The sequence below is a fragment of the Erinaceus europaeus genome, chromosome 15, assembly GCF_950295315.1.
Source record: "Erinaceus europaeus chromosome 15, mEriEur2.1, whole genome shotgun sequence".
In the NCBI taxonomy this organism is placed as follows: Eukaryota; Metazoa; Chordata; class Mammalia; order Eulipotyphla; family Erinaceidae; genus Erinaceus; species Erinaceus europaeus.
The window spans coordinates 6,769,645-6,787,151 of NC_080176.1; the positions used below are offsets into that span (position 1 = coordinate 6,769,645).

Here is a 17,507-nt window from a genome sequence, read left to right on the forward strand (position 1 = left end):
TATTGCATCAAACAGAATGACTTGGGAATCCACACTACATCCTAAGGACAAGCAGGTCCCCCCATAGTCTTTCTGAGGAGTCAACATTGGGGTTCACTGTCTTGTGAGTCAGGCTGTGCGCTGTCCTGTCTTTTTTTTTTTCTGCCGCTTCTTTAGTTTTATTTTTACTGAGATTAAATTGATGAGTGACAAGACTATGTTATTTGAGGTCTGTAACTAGACGTTTTGAGCTGTGTACACTTTGTGAAATGATTGCCTCACTCAGGCTAATTCGTATCACCATGATCCCAGGAGTTAGAATTTTCTGTGGAGAGGACTCCTTAGAGAACCTCGACCACTCAGTGTGGTCCACAGCCTGTCCCTTAGCTGTCCCTGACACCCCTTGCTCTTGGAGCCTCCATGCCTCTTCTGCTCCTCTGCTTCCAAATGGAGCCTCGGAATGTCCCCCTGTACTCCCCCACCAAATTCCGTTAACCCCGGGCTTGGTGATGAATATTCAAGTGCCAGTAAACGCCTCTAAATTACTCCTCTCACACCCACATCTTCACCCCCAAACCACTAGATGGCTGAGTAGGTAGGACTGTTAAATTCTGAGAGTTGTCGCTTGGGCACTATCTCCATTGCCAGTGGGAGGCTGAGTAGGCAGCTCTCCTGTGTGAGCTGTGCTCCCTCAGAAGCACTTCTCAGGGCAGGCCTAGCTGTCACCTGTGAGGAGTTGGGTATATTTGCACAGGGTCAAGGAGCATCTTGGGAAAGATGCCACAGGAATGTCACCCCTCCCCTTGAGAATTCCAATGCTACAAGACAGTTTTTGGAAGGACTGAGTTAGACCAAAGTCTCTGAACAGGACATGACACTGAGTACTTAATTTTTAAAATAATATTTATTTATTTCCCTTTTTTATTGCCCTTGTTGTAGTTATTGATGTTGTTGAATAGGACAGAGAGAAATGGAGAGAGGAGGGGAAGACAGAGAGGGGGAGAGAAAGATAGACACTTGCAGACCTGCTTCACCACCTGTGAAGCGACTCCCCTGCAGGTGGGCAGCCAGGGGCTCGAACTGGGATCCTTACGCCAGTCCTTGTGCTTTGTGCCACATGCGCTTAACCCACTGCGTCACTGCCCGACGCCCTGAGTACTTAATTTTTTAAAAATCTTTTTATTTGATTTGATAGGAAAGAAAGAAATTGAGAGAGGGGAAGGTAGGAAGAGAAAAGATACCTGTAGCACTACTTCACTGCTCATGAAGCTTCCTCCCTGCAGTTGAGGACGGGGGGGGGGGGGGACTTGAAACTGAGTACTTTTGGGGCCAGGTGGTAGCGCACCTGGTTAAGTGCACACATCACAGGGCACAAGGACCCAGGTTTAAGCCCCTGTTCTCCACCAGCAGAGGGAAAGCTTCACACGTGAAAGCAGGGCTGCAGGTGTCTCTCGTCTTTTTGCCTATCTTCCCCTCCCCTCTCATTTTCTCTGTCTCTAATAATAAATTAATTATAAATAGTTTATTTTTTAAAAAAAAACTGAGTACTTTCGAGAACGAACTCTCTCATAGCTAATGGGAAGTGACCTAGGCTAAAATGAAGGACCGGGGGGGGGGGGCTTTAGGAAGGTTTGGCTTTAGGAAGGTTTGGTCTAGTTCTGACAGGTGAGTGAGAGAGGCTGTGAACCCTTTTGGGCGGGCTTCTTGGCTGGCAGAACTCAGCAACTTTCAGCCAAGCTACTGAGCCACCAGAAGCTGCAAACTGCTGTCCCCTAGTGGTATGTTCTGAAATATACGCATAACAAATCTATCAGTCTCACTTCCTATCAATATTTATTTGTGGATATTTATTTATTTTTGAGACAGAGAGAACCATGGCATCACTCTGGCACAACTGATGCCAGAGATTGAACTTAGATGAACTCACGACTCTTTTATTATTCTTTTATTATCTTTATTTATTGGATAGAGACAGTCAGAAATCAAAGAGGGGAAGGGGGTGATAAGGAGAGATAAGGAGACACCTGCAACACTGCTTCATGACTCTAAAAGCTTTCCCCCACAGGTGGGGACTGGGGTCTCACACCTGGGTCCTTGCACATTGTAACGTGTGCTCAACCAGGTGTGCCACCATTCAGCCCCGAACTTAGCGCCTGTGTTTGAGATTCCAATATTTTATACACTGTGCCACCTCCCAGGCCAAGTAAATCCATTTCTTGATTTAGAGAAATTTTGATCTAGCCTTGGGGGATTTTCCCCCCTTATCAAACTTTTTTCCTTCCTTTCTCCCTCTCTCTCTTATCCTGCCTCCACTTCATAGCTAGTTATGTAACCTGTTCAAGTACCTGTTTCCTGATGAGAACCAAGGACTGCTGGTCTTATCTCTGGCCCCGAGTCAGCACTCACCCATGTCACAGCATCACGGGGTGCCTGGAGGTCAGGTGGCTATGGCGGGAGGTAGTAAGTACATGGAGGAGTAGGGGTGAGGTCAGGACTTCAGCTCTGATTAAGGTGCGTGCTGTGTCGGGGTTCAGGGTGACAGACGTTAACTGGGGAGAAACTCTGGCTGTCATTGCACTGAGGTGGAGCAGTGGTGACACTGCCCTGGAACCAGGGGCAGTCAGGGGTGGGTGGGCAGGCAGCCTGTGGCCTGAGGTTGAGCACTTAGTCTGGGCGTGCCTGTGTTTGAGGGCAGAGCCAGAAGGCCTGCTGTGTGGACACAGGTAGGTAATGGACAAGGGTTTGCCGAGTCCATGTTGAGTCATGAAGCTCCCTACAGCCTGGCTCAAGGCTGCCCAACTCCTCCAAACTTAAGTTTCTCAGATATCTCCTTTTGACGCACCCGGTCTTATATGGGTGATGCCATGAGGCAGTTGGCTGCCCCACTGCACTGCTTCCTGCTGTAATCCCAGTCCTTTCTGGGAAGCCTGGTACACAGAATGTTCTGGAAGCCTCTGCTGAGTGACAAGTGGATGAAGCAGCCTCTTCTGTTGCTCTGGGAACAGGCTTTCAGCTTCTGGAGTCCTCGTGCGCCTTCTCCCCTCTCACACTGTATCTCAGAGTCAAGACCACACGGTGGGGATTTTTTCTCAACTTTTGTTTATTTTATAGCAATTGTCAGGATTTGAGAAGTAAATAACACATTTAAAAACCTTTTCAGGGCCAAAGGGTGCCAAAGTATTTACAAACATTGGGGGGAGGAGGGGCAAGACACAAATGGGGCTGGGGACCCCCACCCCCGCCTGTCCCACTGGCCACAGAGGGAACGCAGTGACCTTGTGGTTCTGCTTAATGGGTGGGAAGAGACCCAAGCTCGATCACCTTGGCCTTGTCTCCCACCTGGGTGGGGGGCTCCCCATGCCCCACAGGCCAGCTCACAGGGGTATCTGGGAAGCACCGAGGACAGGGGGAGGACAGGGACAAAAGTTGGGGGTGGTCTGGCCTGCCCAGGTGGGGGACACACACACTCACCACACACATACAGCTTCACAGAATTGCAAGGGGGCATTTTTTGTGGGGGGGGTCTTTTTTTTCTTTGTATTCTAAGTCGTCTTGTCTACAGCATTATTAATTTTTTTTTTTTGCTATTAATCTGTTGTTTCTTTGACAGTGACATAAAATGAGGTAAACATCTGCGACCAACACCTCACCTAAAGGGCAAAGGATCCCAAGCCAAAAAACAGAGGCAGCCAGAAGCAGTCAGTGCCCCCAGTCGCTGTCCCCTCTGCATCTATCTCGGTACAGAGGGGCTGGGCCACTTGCCAACTCTAACGTCCTAACTACTACGACAACAGCAGGGGAGAAGGCTCCCCAAACAGGGCCTTAACAGAGAGAGAGAGAGAGAGAAAGAGAGCACAGCGAGGGACGTGTCTACTGGAATCTCGTTTCCTTGTTATTGCAGGAGACAGGGTATCAAGAGGCCTAAGGCAGGAGTGGCGGCAGCTGGGAGGCTCCGGGTGGGGGGGCCTTCTCAGCCCTTGGTGGAAGGAGGAGTTTGCTACTTACCTGGCGTGTAAAGGGCCCCAATGCCCTCAGGGTTGGGGGGCGTCTTGAGGGCGCCAGACCCCTGAAGGGGGGGCAACCGCACACTGTTTGTAAACTGGACCCGGGCAGGGCAGAGGGGACCTATAGCCCTTTTGCGCGGTGGGAAAGAGGGGTGAGTAGGGGAGGTGGGGGCTCCAGGTAAGGAGGGGGTCAGGGCTCCACCTGGCCCATCATGGAGCGCCCCCCGCAGTGTGCTGGAACCCTAGGAGGGTCAGGTGGGCAGGTGTGGCCCAGGACCATGGATAGGGGCCCCACCAGGTGGAGGGGGCAGCCTCACCCATGTTGAGGTTATTGCGGGGTCCCAGGCCTCAGGAAGGGGGTGCCCAGGAGGGCTGGGTGAGGCGGGCTTTCTCTCCTTGCCCCACTGCCCAGGGCCCGCACCAAGCTGCAGGTACCTCTTCGCCGGATTCCCTGAGGGCTGTGAGAAACACAGACCCAAGGGGGGGGGGGCACCGTCGCTGCTGCTTAGAGAGAATCTGGGGGGCAGCTACTGAGGCATCTGGATCCAGTCAGCCATCACACACTCACCGCCCCTGGGTCCCCTCACCCACAGCACCCTGCCCCAGCACCAGAAACTGGGGAGACCCGAGGGGTAGGGGGTGGGGAATCAGCCCGCAACTTGACACTCTCCCTGCTCCCCCCTCCCCTCCAGCAGAAACCCGGGAGAAGGTTCTGGCATTAACCACCTCGCAGCCTGCCAGAAGGTGCTGAAGAAAAATCCATCTCTTTTGAAAAGATTGATGATGGCGGCCCTGCAGGTGGTGTGCAGCCGCTGGGGCACTGGACTCAAGAGCATGGAGTCCTGAGTTCGAGCCCCTGAGGGAGACTCTGCTTTGCTCTCCCTCTCACGTTCATGAACAAATAAATATTATTTGTGTGCTGGGCCTGGGTTAGCCGGAGAGAGAGGTTCCCAGGGGCAGGAGGGGTCTGGGCTCTGCACTCGCTGACGGGAGGAGGAGGGCCCCTTTCGGCCACCCAGCGAAGGGGAGGGACCCTCCTCTATGGAGGCGCGTGGGGGGGGGGGTCACTGATTCTGGGGGCCTGCGCATGGGTGCGCCTACAGCATCCAGACAGGCGCTCCATTTTTGCGGGGGTGGCTGGGTGTCTCCTCTCGGGTCTCCCAGGAAAGCCGCACCCCTCGGCCTGCCTCCCAGCCGGTGCCCAGGCCTTGCACCCCTTTTATGCACGCCACCCCACCCCCAACACACGCTTTAGTCCATTTCTGTGCCCGGGGGGGACAGGATCTGGGGGTGGGGTGGACGGCCAAGGGGTGCAAAGGGTCTGGAGTAGCTGTGGGGTCCCGGGGGTGTCGGGGAGCACAGTGCACCTGCAAGCTCCCTTCTGGCGTGTAGGGTGGGGAGTGGGGTGGGGGGGGCTCTGAACCCTCCGGTCTGCGGGGCTTCGCGGGGCTCCGCACCCGGGCTCAGAGGCTCCCTCCCTCTGCCGCCCCGGGGTGGGGGTTCTGCCCGGCTCCCCCCACGTGGCGGGGGGCGGGGGGCTCGGCTGCCTGCAGGCGCCCGGGGGCAGCGGCTCAGACGCAGATCTCGATGGCCGTGGCCAGCACCACCTGGCCTTTGCCCTTGTCGGCGCGGCCGTCCGTCCTGCCGGGGGGCGCGGGGGGCGCCAGGCCGGGCTCGGGCAGCGGCAGCGGCAGCGGCTCGGAAGGGGCGGCGGGTCGCGGCCCGGCCTCGGTCAGCACCGTGCGCTTGAGCGGCGCAGGCGCGTCGAGGCGCAGCGGCCCGGGCGGCGAGCGCTCCCCGGCGGCGGGGACCTTGCGGGCGCGCTGCGAGGGCCGCCGGCGCAGCTCCGACGTGAGCTCGTGCTTGAGGAAGCGGAAGACCTCCTTGGCGGGGCCCCGCCGCTCGGGCTCCAGCGCCAGCAGACGCTGGAACATGCGCAGCGCGGGCTCGGTGAAGCGGCGCCACTGCGATGGCAGCCCCGCCAGGCGGCCGCGCTGCCAGCGCACGAACTCCTCGAAGAAGGCGTCGGCGCCCGAGGCCGCCTCCCACGGGAAGTTGCCGGTGAGCACGCAGAAGATGAGCACGCCGAAGGCCCACACGTCCACGCCCGTGTCCACCGCCAGCCCGTCGGCGCGGCCGGCCTGGCACACCTCGGGCGCCGTGTAGGGGATGGTGCCGCTCACGCGCTTCACGCGGCAGCCCACGCGGCGCGTCATGCCGAAGTCCGCCAGCTTCACGCGCCGGCACTCGCGGTCGAACAGCAGCACGTTCTCGGGCTTGATGTCGCGGTGCACCAGCTGCCGCCCGTGCATGAAGTCCAGCGCCAGCCCCAGCTGCTGCACGCAGCGCTTCACCGTGTCTTCGGGGAGCCCCACCTGCGGGGGCCGCGGGCGGGGGGCGCTCAGGGGGCCGGTCTGCACCCGCCACCCCGCACCCCGCACCCCGACCGGGCGCCCCCCGCCATGCATGGGACCCCCTCGTCCTGGCACCTGGCCAGACAGCCACCTGTCAGCTCTGGCTCCTGTGCTTTTTTTCTTATTTATTGGATAGAGACAGAGAAATTGAGAGGGCAGGGGCAAATAGAGAGGGAGAGAAGGGGGCTGGGCGGTGGCACAGCCAGCGGGTTAAGCGCACGTGGCGCAAAGCACAAGGACCCGCGTAAGGATCCGGGTTCGAGCCCCCGGCTCCCCACCTGCAGCGGGGGTCGCTTCACAGGCGGTGAAGCAGGTCTGCAGGTGTCTGTCTGTCTTTCTCTCCCTCCCCTCTGTCTTCTCCTCTCTCCATTTCTCTCTGTCCTATCCAACAACAATAACAACAACGATAAACAACAAAGGAAACAAAAAGGGGGGAAATGGCCTCCAGGAGCAGTGGATTCGTAGTGCAGGCACCGAGCCCCAGCGATAACCCTGGAGGCAAAATAAATAGACAAATAAATAAATAAATAAAAACCCAAACCTTTAGTGGGTAACTACTATGTACTCAGCATAATTCTGATGATATATCAGTGAACAAAACTGGAAAAAAGAGAGTGGGGGTAGCATAATGGTTATGCAAAAAGACTCATGCCTGAGGCTCTTAAGTCCCAGGTTCAATCCCCACCACCACCATAAGCCAAAGCTGAGCAGTGTTCTGGGGGAGAAAGAAGCGGGGAGAGACACCTGCAGACCTGCTTCACCACTAGTGAAGCTTCTTCCCCTGCTGCAAGTGGGGATCAGGGGCTTGAACCTAGATCCTTGTGCAGTGTAACATGCACTCAGCCAGGTGGTCCACCACCTGACCCCTTGCTTTTCTTTCTTTTTAAAATTAATTAATTTGTCATTGCCTCCAGGATTATCACTGGGTGCCGGCACTATGAATCCATTCCCAGCGGCTTTTTTTTTTTTTTTTTTTTCCAATTTTTAACCCCCTATTTTATTTGACAGGACAGAGAGAAGTTGAGAGGGGATGGGAAGATTAGGGGAGAGATAGAGAGAGTCCTGCTTCACCACTCATGAAGCTTTCCCCATACAGGTGGGGATCAGGGGCTTAAACTGGGGTCCTGTTCAATGTCGTGTGTGCGCTTAAGCAGGTGGGCCACTGCCTGGCCCCTTCCTGCGCCTTTTCATTTATTTGATAGAAATTGACAGGTGAGAGGGAGACAACGGGAGAAAGAGAAGCACCTGCAGACCCACAGCACTGCTCATGAAGCCCCCCACCCCATGCAGGTAGGGACTAAGGCCTAGAATCTGGACAACTCTTGGAAGCTCCCTCCCCCATGACCCCTCTGGGGATTCCCATACAGCTGCAGGAAGGCACCCTGAGCTTCACCCAACTGCCTGGATCCAATGGGCCCTGGCCCCCACCCCCTCAGGCCCTGAACAGATTAGTCCTGTCCACTGTGAAGCCCTTGCGCTCCGAACTGGGGTGGCACACAGTAGGTGCTCAGTAAGCATGGGTGACTGAGGCACCTGACTCCCCCCTCCACACCTCAGGGGACCAGCACCCCAGGTACCTGAGGAGGGATGATGTCAAACAGGTCCCCTGCAGGCGCATACTCCTGGGCAAAGACGTAGCAGTCTTCTGTCTCAAAGACCACGTCAAAAACCTTGATGATGAAGGGGCTGGACGAGAGGCTGTTGGTGATGCTTACCTCCCGCAGGAAGTTCTTCAGCTTGGTCTTGCTCTTGTTCACGAACTTCAGTGCCATTTTTGTGCCTGGGGCAGGGGGGCAATTGTGACAGTGAAGAGACCCCCACTCCTCAAACACATACACAGCCCAAGGGAGGAGGAGGAGGGGGCGTGTGGCTGTCCTCTGACAGCTAGAGAGTACAAGGGACAGCTTCCCGTCTCCCTCCCTCCCTCCCTGGCACTGTACTCTGTTGATTTGTTTTTGCCACCAGGGTTATCCCTGGAGCTCCGTGCCTGCCCACCAACGCCATCATTCCCAGAAGCCTCTTTATACCTTTTCTTCTGAAAGAGACAGAGAAACATCTGTAGCACCGCTTTGCAGATGCTGAAGCTTCCGCCCTGCAGGTGGGGACCCAGGGCTTGAACCTGGATCCTCTCGAATGGTAATACTGGCACTGCACCAAGTGTGCCACTGCCCGGCTCCTCATTATTTTTGTCTGTCTCCCCAACTAGAATGCAGCTCCCCATGGTTTGAGAACCAGAGGGTGGCACATAGTGGGTGCTCACCAGATTTTTTTTTTTTTTTTTTTTTTGACATCAGAGCTCTGCTCAGCTCTGATTTATGGTGGCTCGGGCAGGAGATTGAACCTGGGACTCTGGAGCCACGGGCATGAAAATCTGTTTGCCTCTTTCCAGCTCCCTCAACAAATGCTTCTTAAAGGAAAGAAGCAAGGGAGGGAGGGAAGGAGGAGTGGCACCCCTCCAGGGTGCATGATCCAGACTGAGCATGTGACAGCCCCTGCAGAGCAGTCGGGTCAGGAGTGCAGCTCCTCACTGTGTGAGGTGGGCACGGGCACTTCTGTTTTCTAGAGAAGGCAGTCTCTCCGTGGAGAAGTTGTCACGTGCCCAAGGGCAGACACACAGCGGGCAGGCTAAACCCAGATGACCCCATGTCTCCTGCTCCTCTGAGTGGGGAGGGTGTGGAGCCCAGGCTTAGGCAAGAAGCCTTGGGGCCTGGTGGTGGCGCACCTGACTGAACACACGTATTACCATGCTGGGTTCGAGCCCCTGCTCCCCACCTGCAAAGGGGACACTTCACAAGTGTGAAGCAAGTACTGCAGGTAGCTCTGATCCTCCCTCCCTCCCTATCTCCCCCCACCCTCTCAATTTCTCTCTGTTTTATCAAATAAAATAGGAAGGGGGGAAAGAAAGGAATAATGGCGGCTGGGGGTGGTGGATTCATAGTGCAGGCACTGAGCTCCAGCGATAACCCTGGTGGCAAAATAAAGAAAGAAAGAAGCCTTGAAGCTGCCCTGGGGTCTCCTGCAGCTCGAGTCCTCTGCAGACTGTGACCTTGACTGAGTGGTTGAATCTGAGAGATGGGGTGGCCCCAGTGGCCTCTTGGAGCCCTCCCAACCTCCTGATGCCTGACACCCTCTTTCTAAGGAGCCACCTTTGGTCCCTGGGGTCAGCTACTACCACAGTGACATTGATCCACCTTCACCCACAGTGCCACTGTCAGCTATGATGTCCCCAGAGATCCCCTTGGCTGTGGGCACCCTCTGTCTGGCTGATGTCCCCTGCCCTCTGCAGAGACTCACCTGTGCCCTTATAGGCCACCAGGTCGACCTTCCCATAGGTGCCCTTGCCCAGCTCCCGGACCAGCTCGTAGTGCTTGGTGACGTCACTGGCGGCCACCGTGCGCAAGGTGAGCGCCTGCATGTCCTCGGTGAGGAGGGGCACGCCTGCACCCATCCCAGGGGCTGGCCCGGGCCCGGGCCCGCAGCAGGGCAGGGAGCGGGGCGGCTCTGGCTCTGGGCAGCCCACGCTCATCTTCTCCCTGTTGTGTGTGGGGGGAGTGGGGAGTGCCACTGAGTGTGTCATCCGGCCAGGGGCCCCCTGCTTCACCCATTTCCTCCCCAATCCAGAGGATTCCAGGGGCTGGACCTGGTGACCATTCCCAAGATGACCACTGGGGGGCGATCACCCTCTCTGCTAGTCTCGTACCCCGAAGTTTGGAGGTGAACCCTCAGGGTCCCCAGCCTGCCTCATGCTGTCACTCACAGTGTCAGGCAGGGCACGTGTGTTGATGTCACACAGAGACACGCTGTGCCCCAAGCTGACATGGACACTGGGGCCTGCACCTGCTTGCCAGGTGCTGATCCGAGCCCTGGGGACAGAGCTCTGAACAAAGGACAGTCTCCCCCTGGAGACAAGAGGACAATAAGCACAGTGAGCACATAAACAAGGCAGCCACAAGACAAGGGGGAGGTACAGTCTCACACACCACAGCCCCACAAACACCCCCTCCCCTGCAGAACTCTGCCCATCTGGCCACACTGCCACCCCCACTCACATTCACAGCCCCACCCCCACTCCCCACAGCCGGGGTGGCCTCCTGGATGGACTCCTGCACCGGGTTACCGATGGCGTTGGGGGGCACAGAGCTTTGGCGGGGAGAATCCAGGGTTCTGTCTAGTTGTGTGTGGGGGGATGGGGCAGCCTCTCAGATGTCACCTCACGCCCTCCTGCCTTTAGTCCTGCCCCTGCCTTCGACTCCTGACACTGGAAGCCCATGTGGACCCAGAGGCCTGGATTTGAATCCCCGCTGTGTTGCTTGTCGGTTGAATGGCCTTGGACAACTTACTTCATCTCTCTATCTCAGTTTCTTCTTCTGTAATATGATGATGATGATGATGATAATGATACCAGACCACTGCTCAGCTCTGGCTTATGCTGGTGCCGGGGACTGAACCTAGAACTTCGGAGCCTCAGACATGAACGTCTTTTTTTTTTTTTTTTTTAATTATTATTATTATTTTTTTATCAGAACACTGTTTAGCTTTGGCTTATGGTGGTGTGTGTGTGGGGGGGTTGAACCTGAAACTTTGAAGCCTCAGGCATGAGAGTTTTTATATAACTATTATGCTGTCTACCCCGTCTCTGAAGTCTTTGGCATAGCCTTTATATTGCTCCCCAGCCCTCTTCATCTGCATCTTAAAAACAAAAAAACCCTTACTTAGCACAAATGAGAAAGTGAGAAGTAGAGTAGCACTCTAGGCCATGTGGTGCCTCATGTCTGCAATCTTGTGCCCTACCACTGTGCCACCTCCCCGGCCACTTCCTTTTTTTTTTGCCTCCAGGGTTATTGCTGGGGCTCAGTGTCTGCACCATGAAGCCACTGCTCCTGGAGGCCATTTTTCCCCCCTTTTGTTGCCCTTGTTGTTGTAGTCTTGTTGTGGTTATTATTGTTATTGTTGATGTCTTCATTGTTGGATAGGACAGAGAGAAATGGGGAGTGGAGGGGAAGACACAGAGGGGGAGAGAAAGATAGACACCTGCAGACCTGCTTCACCGCCTGTGAAGCGACTCCCCTGCAGGTGGGGAGCCAGGGGCTCGAACCGGGATCCTTCCACCTGTTCTTGTGCTTTGAGCTACGTGCGCTTAACCTGCTGTGCTACTGCCCGACCCCCAAATTATATATATATATATATATTAATATTTATTTATTACCTTTTTTGTCCTTGTTGTTTTATTGTTGTAGTTATTGATGTTGTTGTTGTCGGATAGGACAGAGAGAAATGGAGAGAGGAGGGGAAGACAGAGAGGGGGAGAGAAAGATAGACACCTGCAGACCTGCTTCACTGCCTGTGAAGCGACTCCCCTGCAGGTGGGGAGCCGGGGGCTCGAACCAGGATCCTTAAGGCGGTCCTTGCGCTTTGTGCCACCTGTGCTTAACCCACTGCGCTACCGCCCGACTCCCACCAAATTATATATATATATATTTTTTAAATTTTCTTAATATTTATTTATTTTCCCTTTTGCTGCCCTTGTTGTGGTTATTGATGTTGTTGTTGTTGGATAGGACAAAGAGAAATGGAGAGATGAGGGGAAGACAGAGAAGGGGAGAGAAAGATACCTGCAGACCTGCTTCACTGCCTGTGAAGCGACTCCCCTGCAGGTGGGGAGCCGGGGGCTCGAACCGGGATCCTTAAGGCGGTCCTTGCGCTTTGTGCCACCTGTGCTTAACCCACTGCGCTACCGCCCGACTCCCACCAAATTATATATATATATATATATTTTTAATTTTCTTAATATTTATTTATTTTCCCTTTTGCTGCCCTTGTTGTGGTTATTGATGTTGTTGTTGTTGGATAGGACAAAGAGAAATGGAGAGATGAGGGGAAGACAGAGAAGGGGAGAGAAAGATACCTGCAGACCTGCTTCACTGCCTGTGAAGCGACTCCCCTGCAGGTGGGGAGCCAGGGGCTCGAACCGGGATCCTTATGCTGGTCCTTGTGCTTTGTGCCACTTGCACTTAACCTGCTATGCCACCGCCCCACTACCCCAAATTGTATTTTTAACTGAGTGCCTGATTCATGAAAGAACCAGAACAGGGCTCTGACACTGGTAACACCAGGGGTAAAACTCAGGACCTCAAGCTTATCAGTCCAGCTCTCTAGCCACTGTGCCTCTTCTCAGATCAATGTGGTGTTTTGTATTTTTGCTTTTACCAGAGTACTGCTCAGCTCTGACTTAACATTGGTGCTGGAGATTGAACCTGGGGCCTTTGGTGCCTCCGACATGAAAGAGAGCATCACTATTATGCTGTCTCTTCAACTCTCTCTGTTTTAAAGATTCATTTATTTATTAACCAGTGAGAAGGAGGGAGGGAAGGAGGGAGGGAGGGAGGGAGGAAGGGGAAAAGAGGCAAAGAGAGAGAGAGACAGACACCAGAACATCACTCCAGCATATTCAGTGCTAGGCTGCTTCCTTCTCCCTGTGCATGTGAATCAGCCTGTGGGGCTAGGGCCAGCACGCAGTTGGGGGGGGGGGACCCAAACCCATCTCATAAGCAGGCCCCACACCTGCCCTTGCTGAGCCAACTAGAGGCTGGGTGCCAGTCCCCCCACTTCCCAGCCGAGCCCGCCACCCCTCGCCTGTCACGCACGACCCAGCCTCCTACTTCACACAGAGAGGAGGAACATCAGGAGGGAGCTTCCTGGCCTCCCACCCAGCCCCAAACGGAGCTCCATCTGTGCGTCCGCCCGCCTGGCTGGTAGCGGGAGCCCTCCCCCTCTGCTTCCTGAGGCCCTTCCATTCATGAAGGAGCTGGCTCTGCTGGAACCCCCGCCTCCCCCTCCTGGCGCCTGGCCTGACCGTGTGCCTGGAGTCCCTTGGGAGATGCCGCCCAGCACCCAGACTGGGCCCAGCCCATGTCACAGACCCCAGGGAAGAGTGGGGCCCTGAAGACATTGGCCTGTTCCCCTCCTGCTGTCTCCCCCCTGCCATTCTGTGCCTTCCTGACCCCTCCTGTCACAGCCACTAGCCCACTAGCTGGGACATCAGGATGGGAGGGCCACCTCTCCAGGCACCCCTCTCTACTGTCTGGGTGCTGGGGGCCCATGAAGGGCAGTTGGTGAGCGTGAGGCTGTCTCTGAGGGTTCTCTTTGCCTTCTCTCCCCTGCTCTGCTGACCTACTTTCCCCTCAGGGTGGCTCAGGTGAGCAGCTGTGTGAACACGCAGGAACCCACCTGCCATTCCCCTCCCCATCCCAGAGCCTGACAGACAGGTCACTACAAGAGGTCAGAAGTTCCCCTCTTCTCCATCCCCCAGGGCCCTGGTTCATCTCTGTTCTTGGCCTCAAAGATTCCTGGGGAGACACAGCTTGGGTCAGAGGCACAGTCCTCATGTTTGTCACCCCCTCCTCCTATGTTCTGGTCACGCCCTGCACTAACCCCCCAGACAACACTGCCCTCCTGTCCCCTCCTCCACCCTGATCTCCCATGTCTCCTCCAGCCCACTCCTCCAGGAAGCCTTCCCTGTGGCTCTGGGTGCTGAACCCCAGGATCTGTCTGTCTCTTTCCAGCCCTTTGGGGGTGTGTGTGTCTTGGGGTGATTTCACAGGAGTCCTCAACTATCCCCACTGACAGAGAGCCGCAGAGGCTGGGTCTGTCCAACTCTGCCTCCTCCCTCCCTTTGCTTCTTAGGGCTCTATTTGGGGGGTGTCCACTGTTCCCCCCACCTCCTCCTTCCCCAAGTGTTCTCTGTAAGGTGTCAGGGAGCCGAGGAACTCACTGCTCAGCTGCATCATCCCCCCCCAGGTGCTCGCTGTCTCTGACCCAGTTACAGTGCACGTGACAGAGGTGCAGTGAGGAGCTGGGAGCTGCTTGGGCTTCAGGGCTCATGGGCTCGGCCTTGGCCTTGATCCTGACAGGCAGCGCAGCGGGGCTGGGTGACCTTGAGCAAGTCCACTTACTTCTCTGGGCCTCAGCTTCCAGGGCCGTAAAGATCCAGGACACAACAAAAAGAGTAGCAGCAGCCAACCTAGCCCTGACCCTGTGAGGTGGGCACTGTTATCTCCACATTAGTGGGGAGCACAAGGGGCCAAGCTAGTCTGGGACTAGCTTCCAAGTTGGTGTTTTTTTTTTTTTTTTTTTTTGCCACCAGAGTTACTGCTGGAACGCTGCACCCACACTCTCCACCACTCCTGGCAGACTGCTTTGTGTTAGCTAGACATTGAGACACAGAGGAAGAGAGAGAAGCAGAAAGAGGTAGAGAGGAGAGAAACCACGGCAATGCTTCACTGCTTGGGAAAATAACCCTTGGGCATGGTACTCCTATGTGCTGTCTAGGGGCTCAAACCCAGGTTCTCACATCTGGCAAAGTCTGTGCTCTACCGGGTGAGCTGTCTCCTGGTGCTATTTTGTTCTGAACAAGATTTTATTTGTTAATACAAGGTAGAGGTGGGACGGAGGGAGAGAGGGAGGGAGAGGGAAAGGGAGAGGGAGAGAGAGATGGTATCACTCTGGCACATGCACTACCAGGAATGGAGCCTGAGGCCCCACACTGATGTACCCCACCGGATGTACAACCTCCTGGGTCGAGTCATCAAAGTTAGTGTTTTTTTTTAAGCAGAGACAGAGAGAAATGGAGAGAAGGGGAGATATAAAGGGAGAGAGAGACTTGCAGCCTTGCTTTACCACTCATGAAGCAGACCCCTTGCAGGTGGGGACCAGGGCTTGAACCCGGGTCCTTTCACATGGTAACGTGTACCCAACTGGGTGTCCCACTGTGGCCCCCACTATAGGTTTTTTTGTTTTTGTCTCCAGAGTTATCACTGGGGCTTGGTGCCTGCACTTGAAATCCAGTGCTCCCGGAGGCCATTTTCCCCATTTTGTTGCCCTTGTTGTTGTTGTTGCTGTAGTTATTGCTATTGTTGTCATTGCTGTTGTTGTTGTTGGATAGGACCGAGAGAAATACAGAGAGGAGGGGTAGACAGAGAGGGGGAGAGAAAGATAGACACCTGCAGACCTGCTTCACCGCCTGTGAAGCAACCTCCCCTGAAGGTAGGGAGCTGGGGGCTCGAACCGAGATCCTTACAACGGTCCTTGCCCTTCTCGCCATGTGCACTTAACTCACTGTGCTACTTCCCGGCCCCTGTGTTGGTGCTTTTAATGGTAGAATCTTCCCAAGTCAAAATGTCAGGATCTCTCAGCCAGATCCCAAATGGGGGATCAGGCCCCAGAGAGGGCAGAGCCTCAGCCAAGAATGGACGGTGTGGGGAGAGGGGGCAGTGGCTGGAGCTTCACTTGTCCACACTCCAGCTGCCTGTGCCGGCTCAGGGGACCCCACAGCTCTTGCACCTCAAGTGTGTGCCCCAGGGGTGAGGGAGGTCTCTGTTTCCTGTGGCTCTGACCACAGAAGCGCTGGCCCTGTGGGTGGCTCTTCCTGCTGCTTGGGGGAGAGGGGGAGGTGGTGGGGGCAGGCTTCCCGTTTCCCGTTGGCGGGTGGCCTAAGTTGGGCCACACCCCATGTTTAACCCAACCCAGGCTCACTTTGCCCACCATCCCACTAGCTGCCAAGTGCCAGCAGGCAAAAACTCTACTGACTGGCGATGGCAAAACAGCTCACTTGGGTAGATCTATGCTTTTCCTTGTGCATGGCCCTGGTCCAAGCCCTCCCCTATTGCACTGAAGAAAGCTACAGCTGTGGTCTCTCTCTCTCTCTCTCTCTCCATTTCTAAAAAAAAGAATACAAAAAAATGTACTTACTGAGGTGGGCAAGATGCTCCCAGTACTTTAAAGCTGTTTAGGACAGGGGAGATAGCATAATGGTTACGCAAAGAGACTCTTATGCTTGAGGCTCCAATGTTCCAGGCTCAATTCCCAGCACCACCATGAGCCAGAGCTAAGCAGTACTCTGGTGATAAATAAGTAAATAAATAAAAATTACTTTAAACATGTGAGAGCTTCACATGAGACAGAGGAGAGAGAGAAGACAGCATCACCCAAAGCTACACATGCAGTACCAGAGATTGAACAGGAAACCCAGTGATCTACCAGTTGAGCTCTTTTTTATTTTTTTTTGCCTCTAGGGTTACCACAGGGGATCCATGCCAGAACTCTTTTATTGGATAGGATAGAGAGAAATTGAGAGAGAAGGGGGGAAGTAGCGAGGGAGAGAGAAAGATAGACACCTTTAGACCTGCTTTACTACTTGTGAAGCAACCCCCCGGCAAATGGGGAGCCGGGGGCTTGAACCGGGATCCTTGCACTTCGTACTATGTGTGCTTAACCGGGTGCACCACTGGTTGGCCTACCCTTCAGTTGAGCTATTTCCACAGCTGCTAAAAATGACTTCTTGAAGGATAGTGTGCTGCTTTGCTGTGTGCGTGACCCAGATTGGAGCCTGGCCCCCACCGCATTGAAAGAAACTTCGGTGCTGTGGTCTCTTCCTCTCTCTCTCTCTCTCTCCCCCCCTCCCTTCCTCCCTCTGTGTCTCTTTCTCCTATCTGTTGGCCTGAAGCAGTAATGCCCCAGGGTGACCAAAAAGAAAGACACAAAACCCCCACTTCTTCAGACAGAACTTACATGTCACAAAGTTTGCCTCCACTCTAATGACTTCAGTCAGTGTGAAGAGGAGCTGCCGTCTCCCTTGTACCCAGGCACAGCCAGGGGACCCTTTTCTCCGGGTTGGGGTGGGACAAAACGATGTGCAGGATGGGCCTCTTGAGCCACTGAGGGTTGAGCCCTGGGCCTCATGGATGTGTGTGTGTGTGTGTGTGTGTGTGCGTGTGTGTGTGTGGAGGGGGGGCATGTGCTCTACAGTTGAGCTACTGCCCTAGCCCTAGGCTGGGGCTTTGATGAATGGTTGAAATCTATCTACTATCCTCTGCACACTGGCTTGGTGCAGAGGTTTCCAGGCTTTCAGGTAGAAGAGGAGCCCAGGTCTTTTGCAAGGGAGTGGAGAGAGGGGGCTGCTGATGGGGAGTCCCTGCTCTGTACCGTATGTGAGCCAGAGGAAGCTTCTATCATGAAAGCCAGGGTAGTGCAGTGGATAAAATACTGGATTTCTAAGCATGAAGTTCTGAGTTCAATCCCTAGTATTGTATGTACCAGAATGATGTTCTGGTGT

At 54.9% G+C, this 17,507-nt stretch overlaps 1 protein-coding gene across 3 annotated transcripts in view; it reads right to left on the bottom strand.

Moving 5' to 3' along the window:
* Window positions 1–3,061: 3,061 nt before the first annotated feature.
* SBK1 (SH3 domain binding kinase 1) overlaps window positions 3,062–17,507 on the bottom strand; it is a 43,270-nt gene continuing 28,824 nt past the window's right edge. For 2 of the 3 annotated variants that reach the window (XM_060172732.1, XM_060172731.1), the window contains exons 2-4: window positions 9,692–9,930; window positions 7,975–8,177; window positions 3,062–6,358 (exon numbers count right to left, since the gene is read on the bottom strand). In XM_060172732.1, coding sequence (XP_060028715.1) covers window positions 5,555–6,358; window positions 7,975–8,177; window positions 9,692–9,923 — 1,239 coding nt within the window. In that variant the 5' untranslated portion in view covers window positions 9,924–9,930 and the 3' untranslated portion in view covers window positions 3,062–5,554. The remainder of the gene's footprint in view (window positions 6,359–7,974; window positions 8,178–9,691; window positions 9,931–17,507) is intronic. The other variant, XM_060172733.1, reaches the window with a different exon arrangement.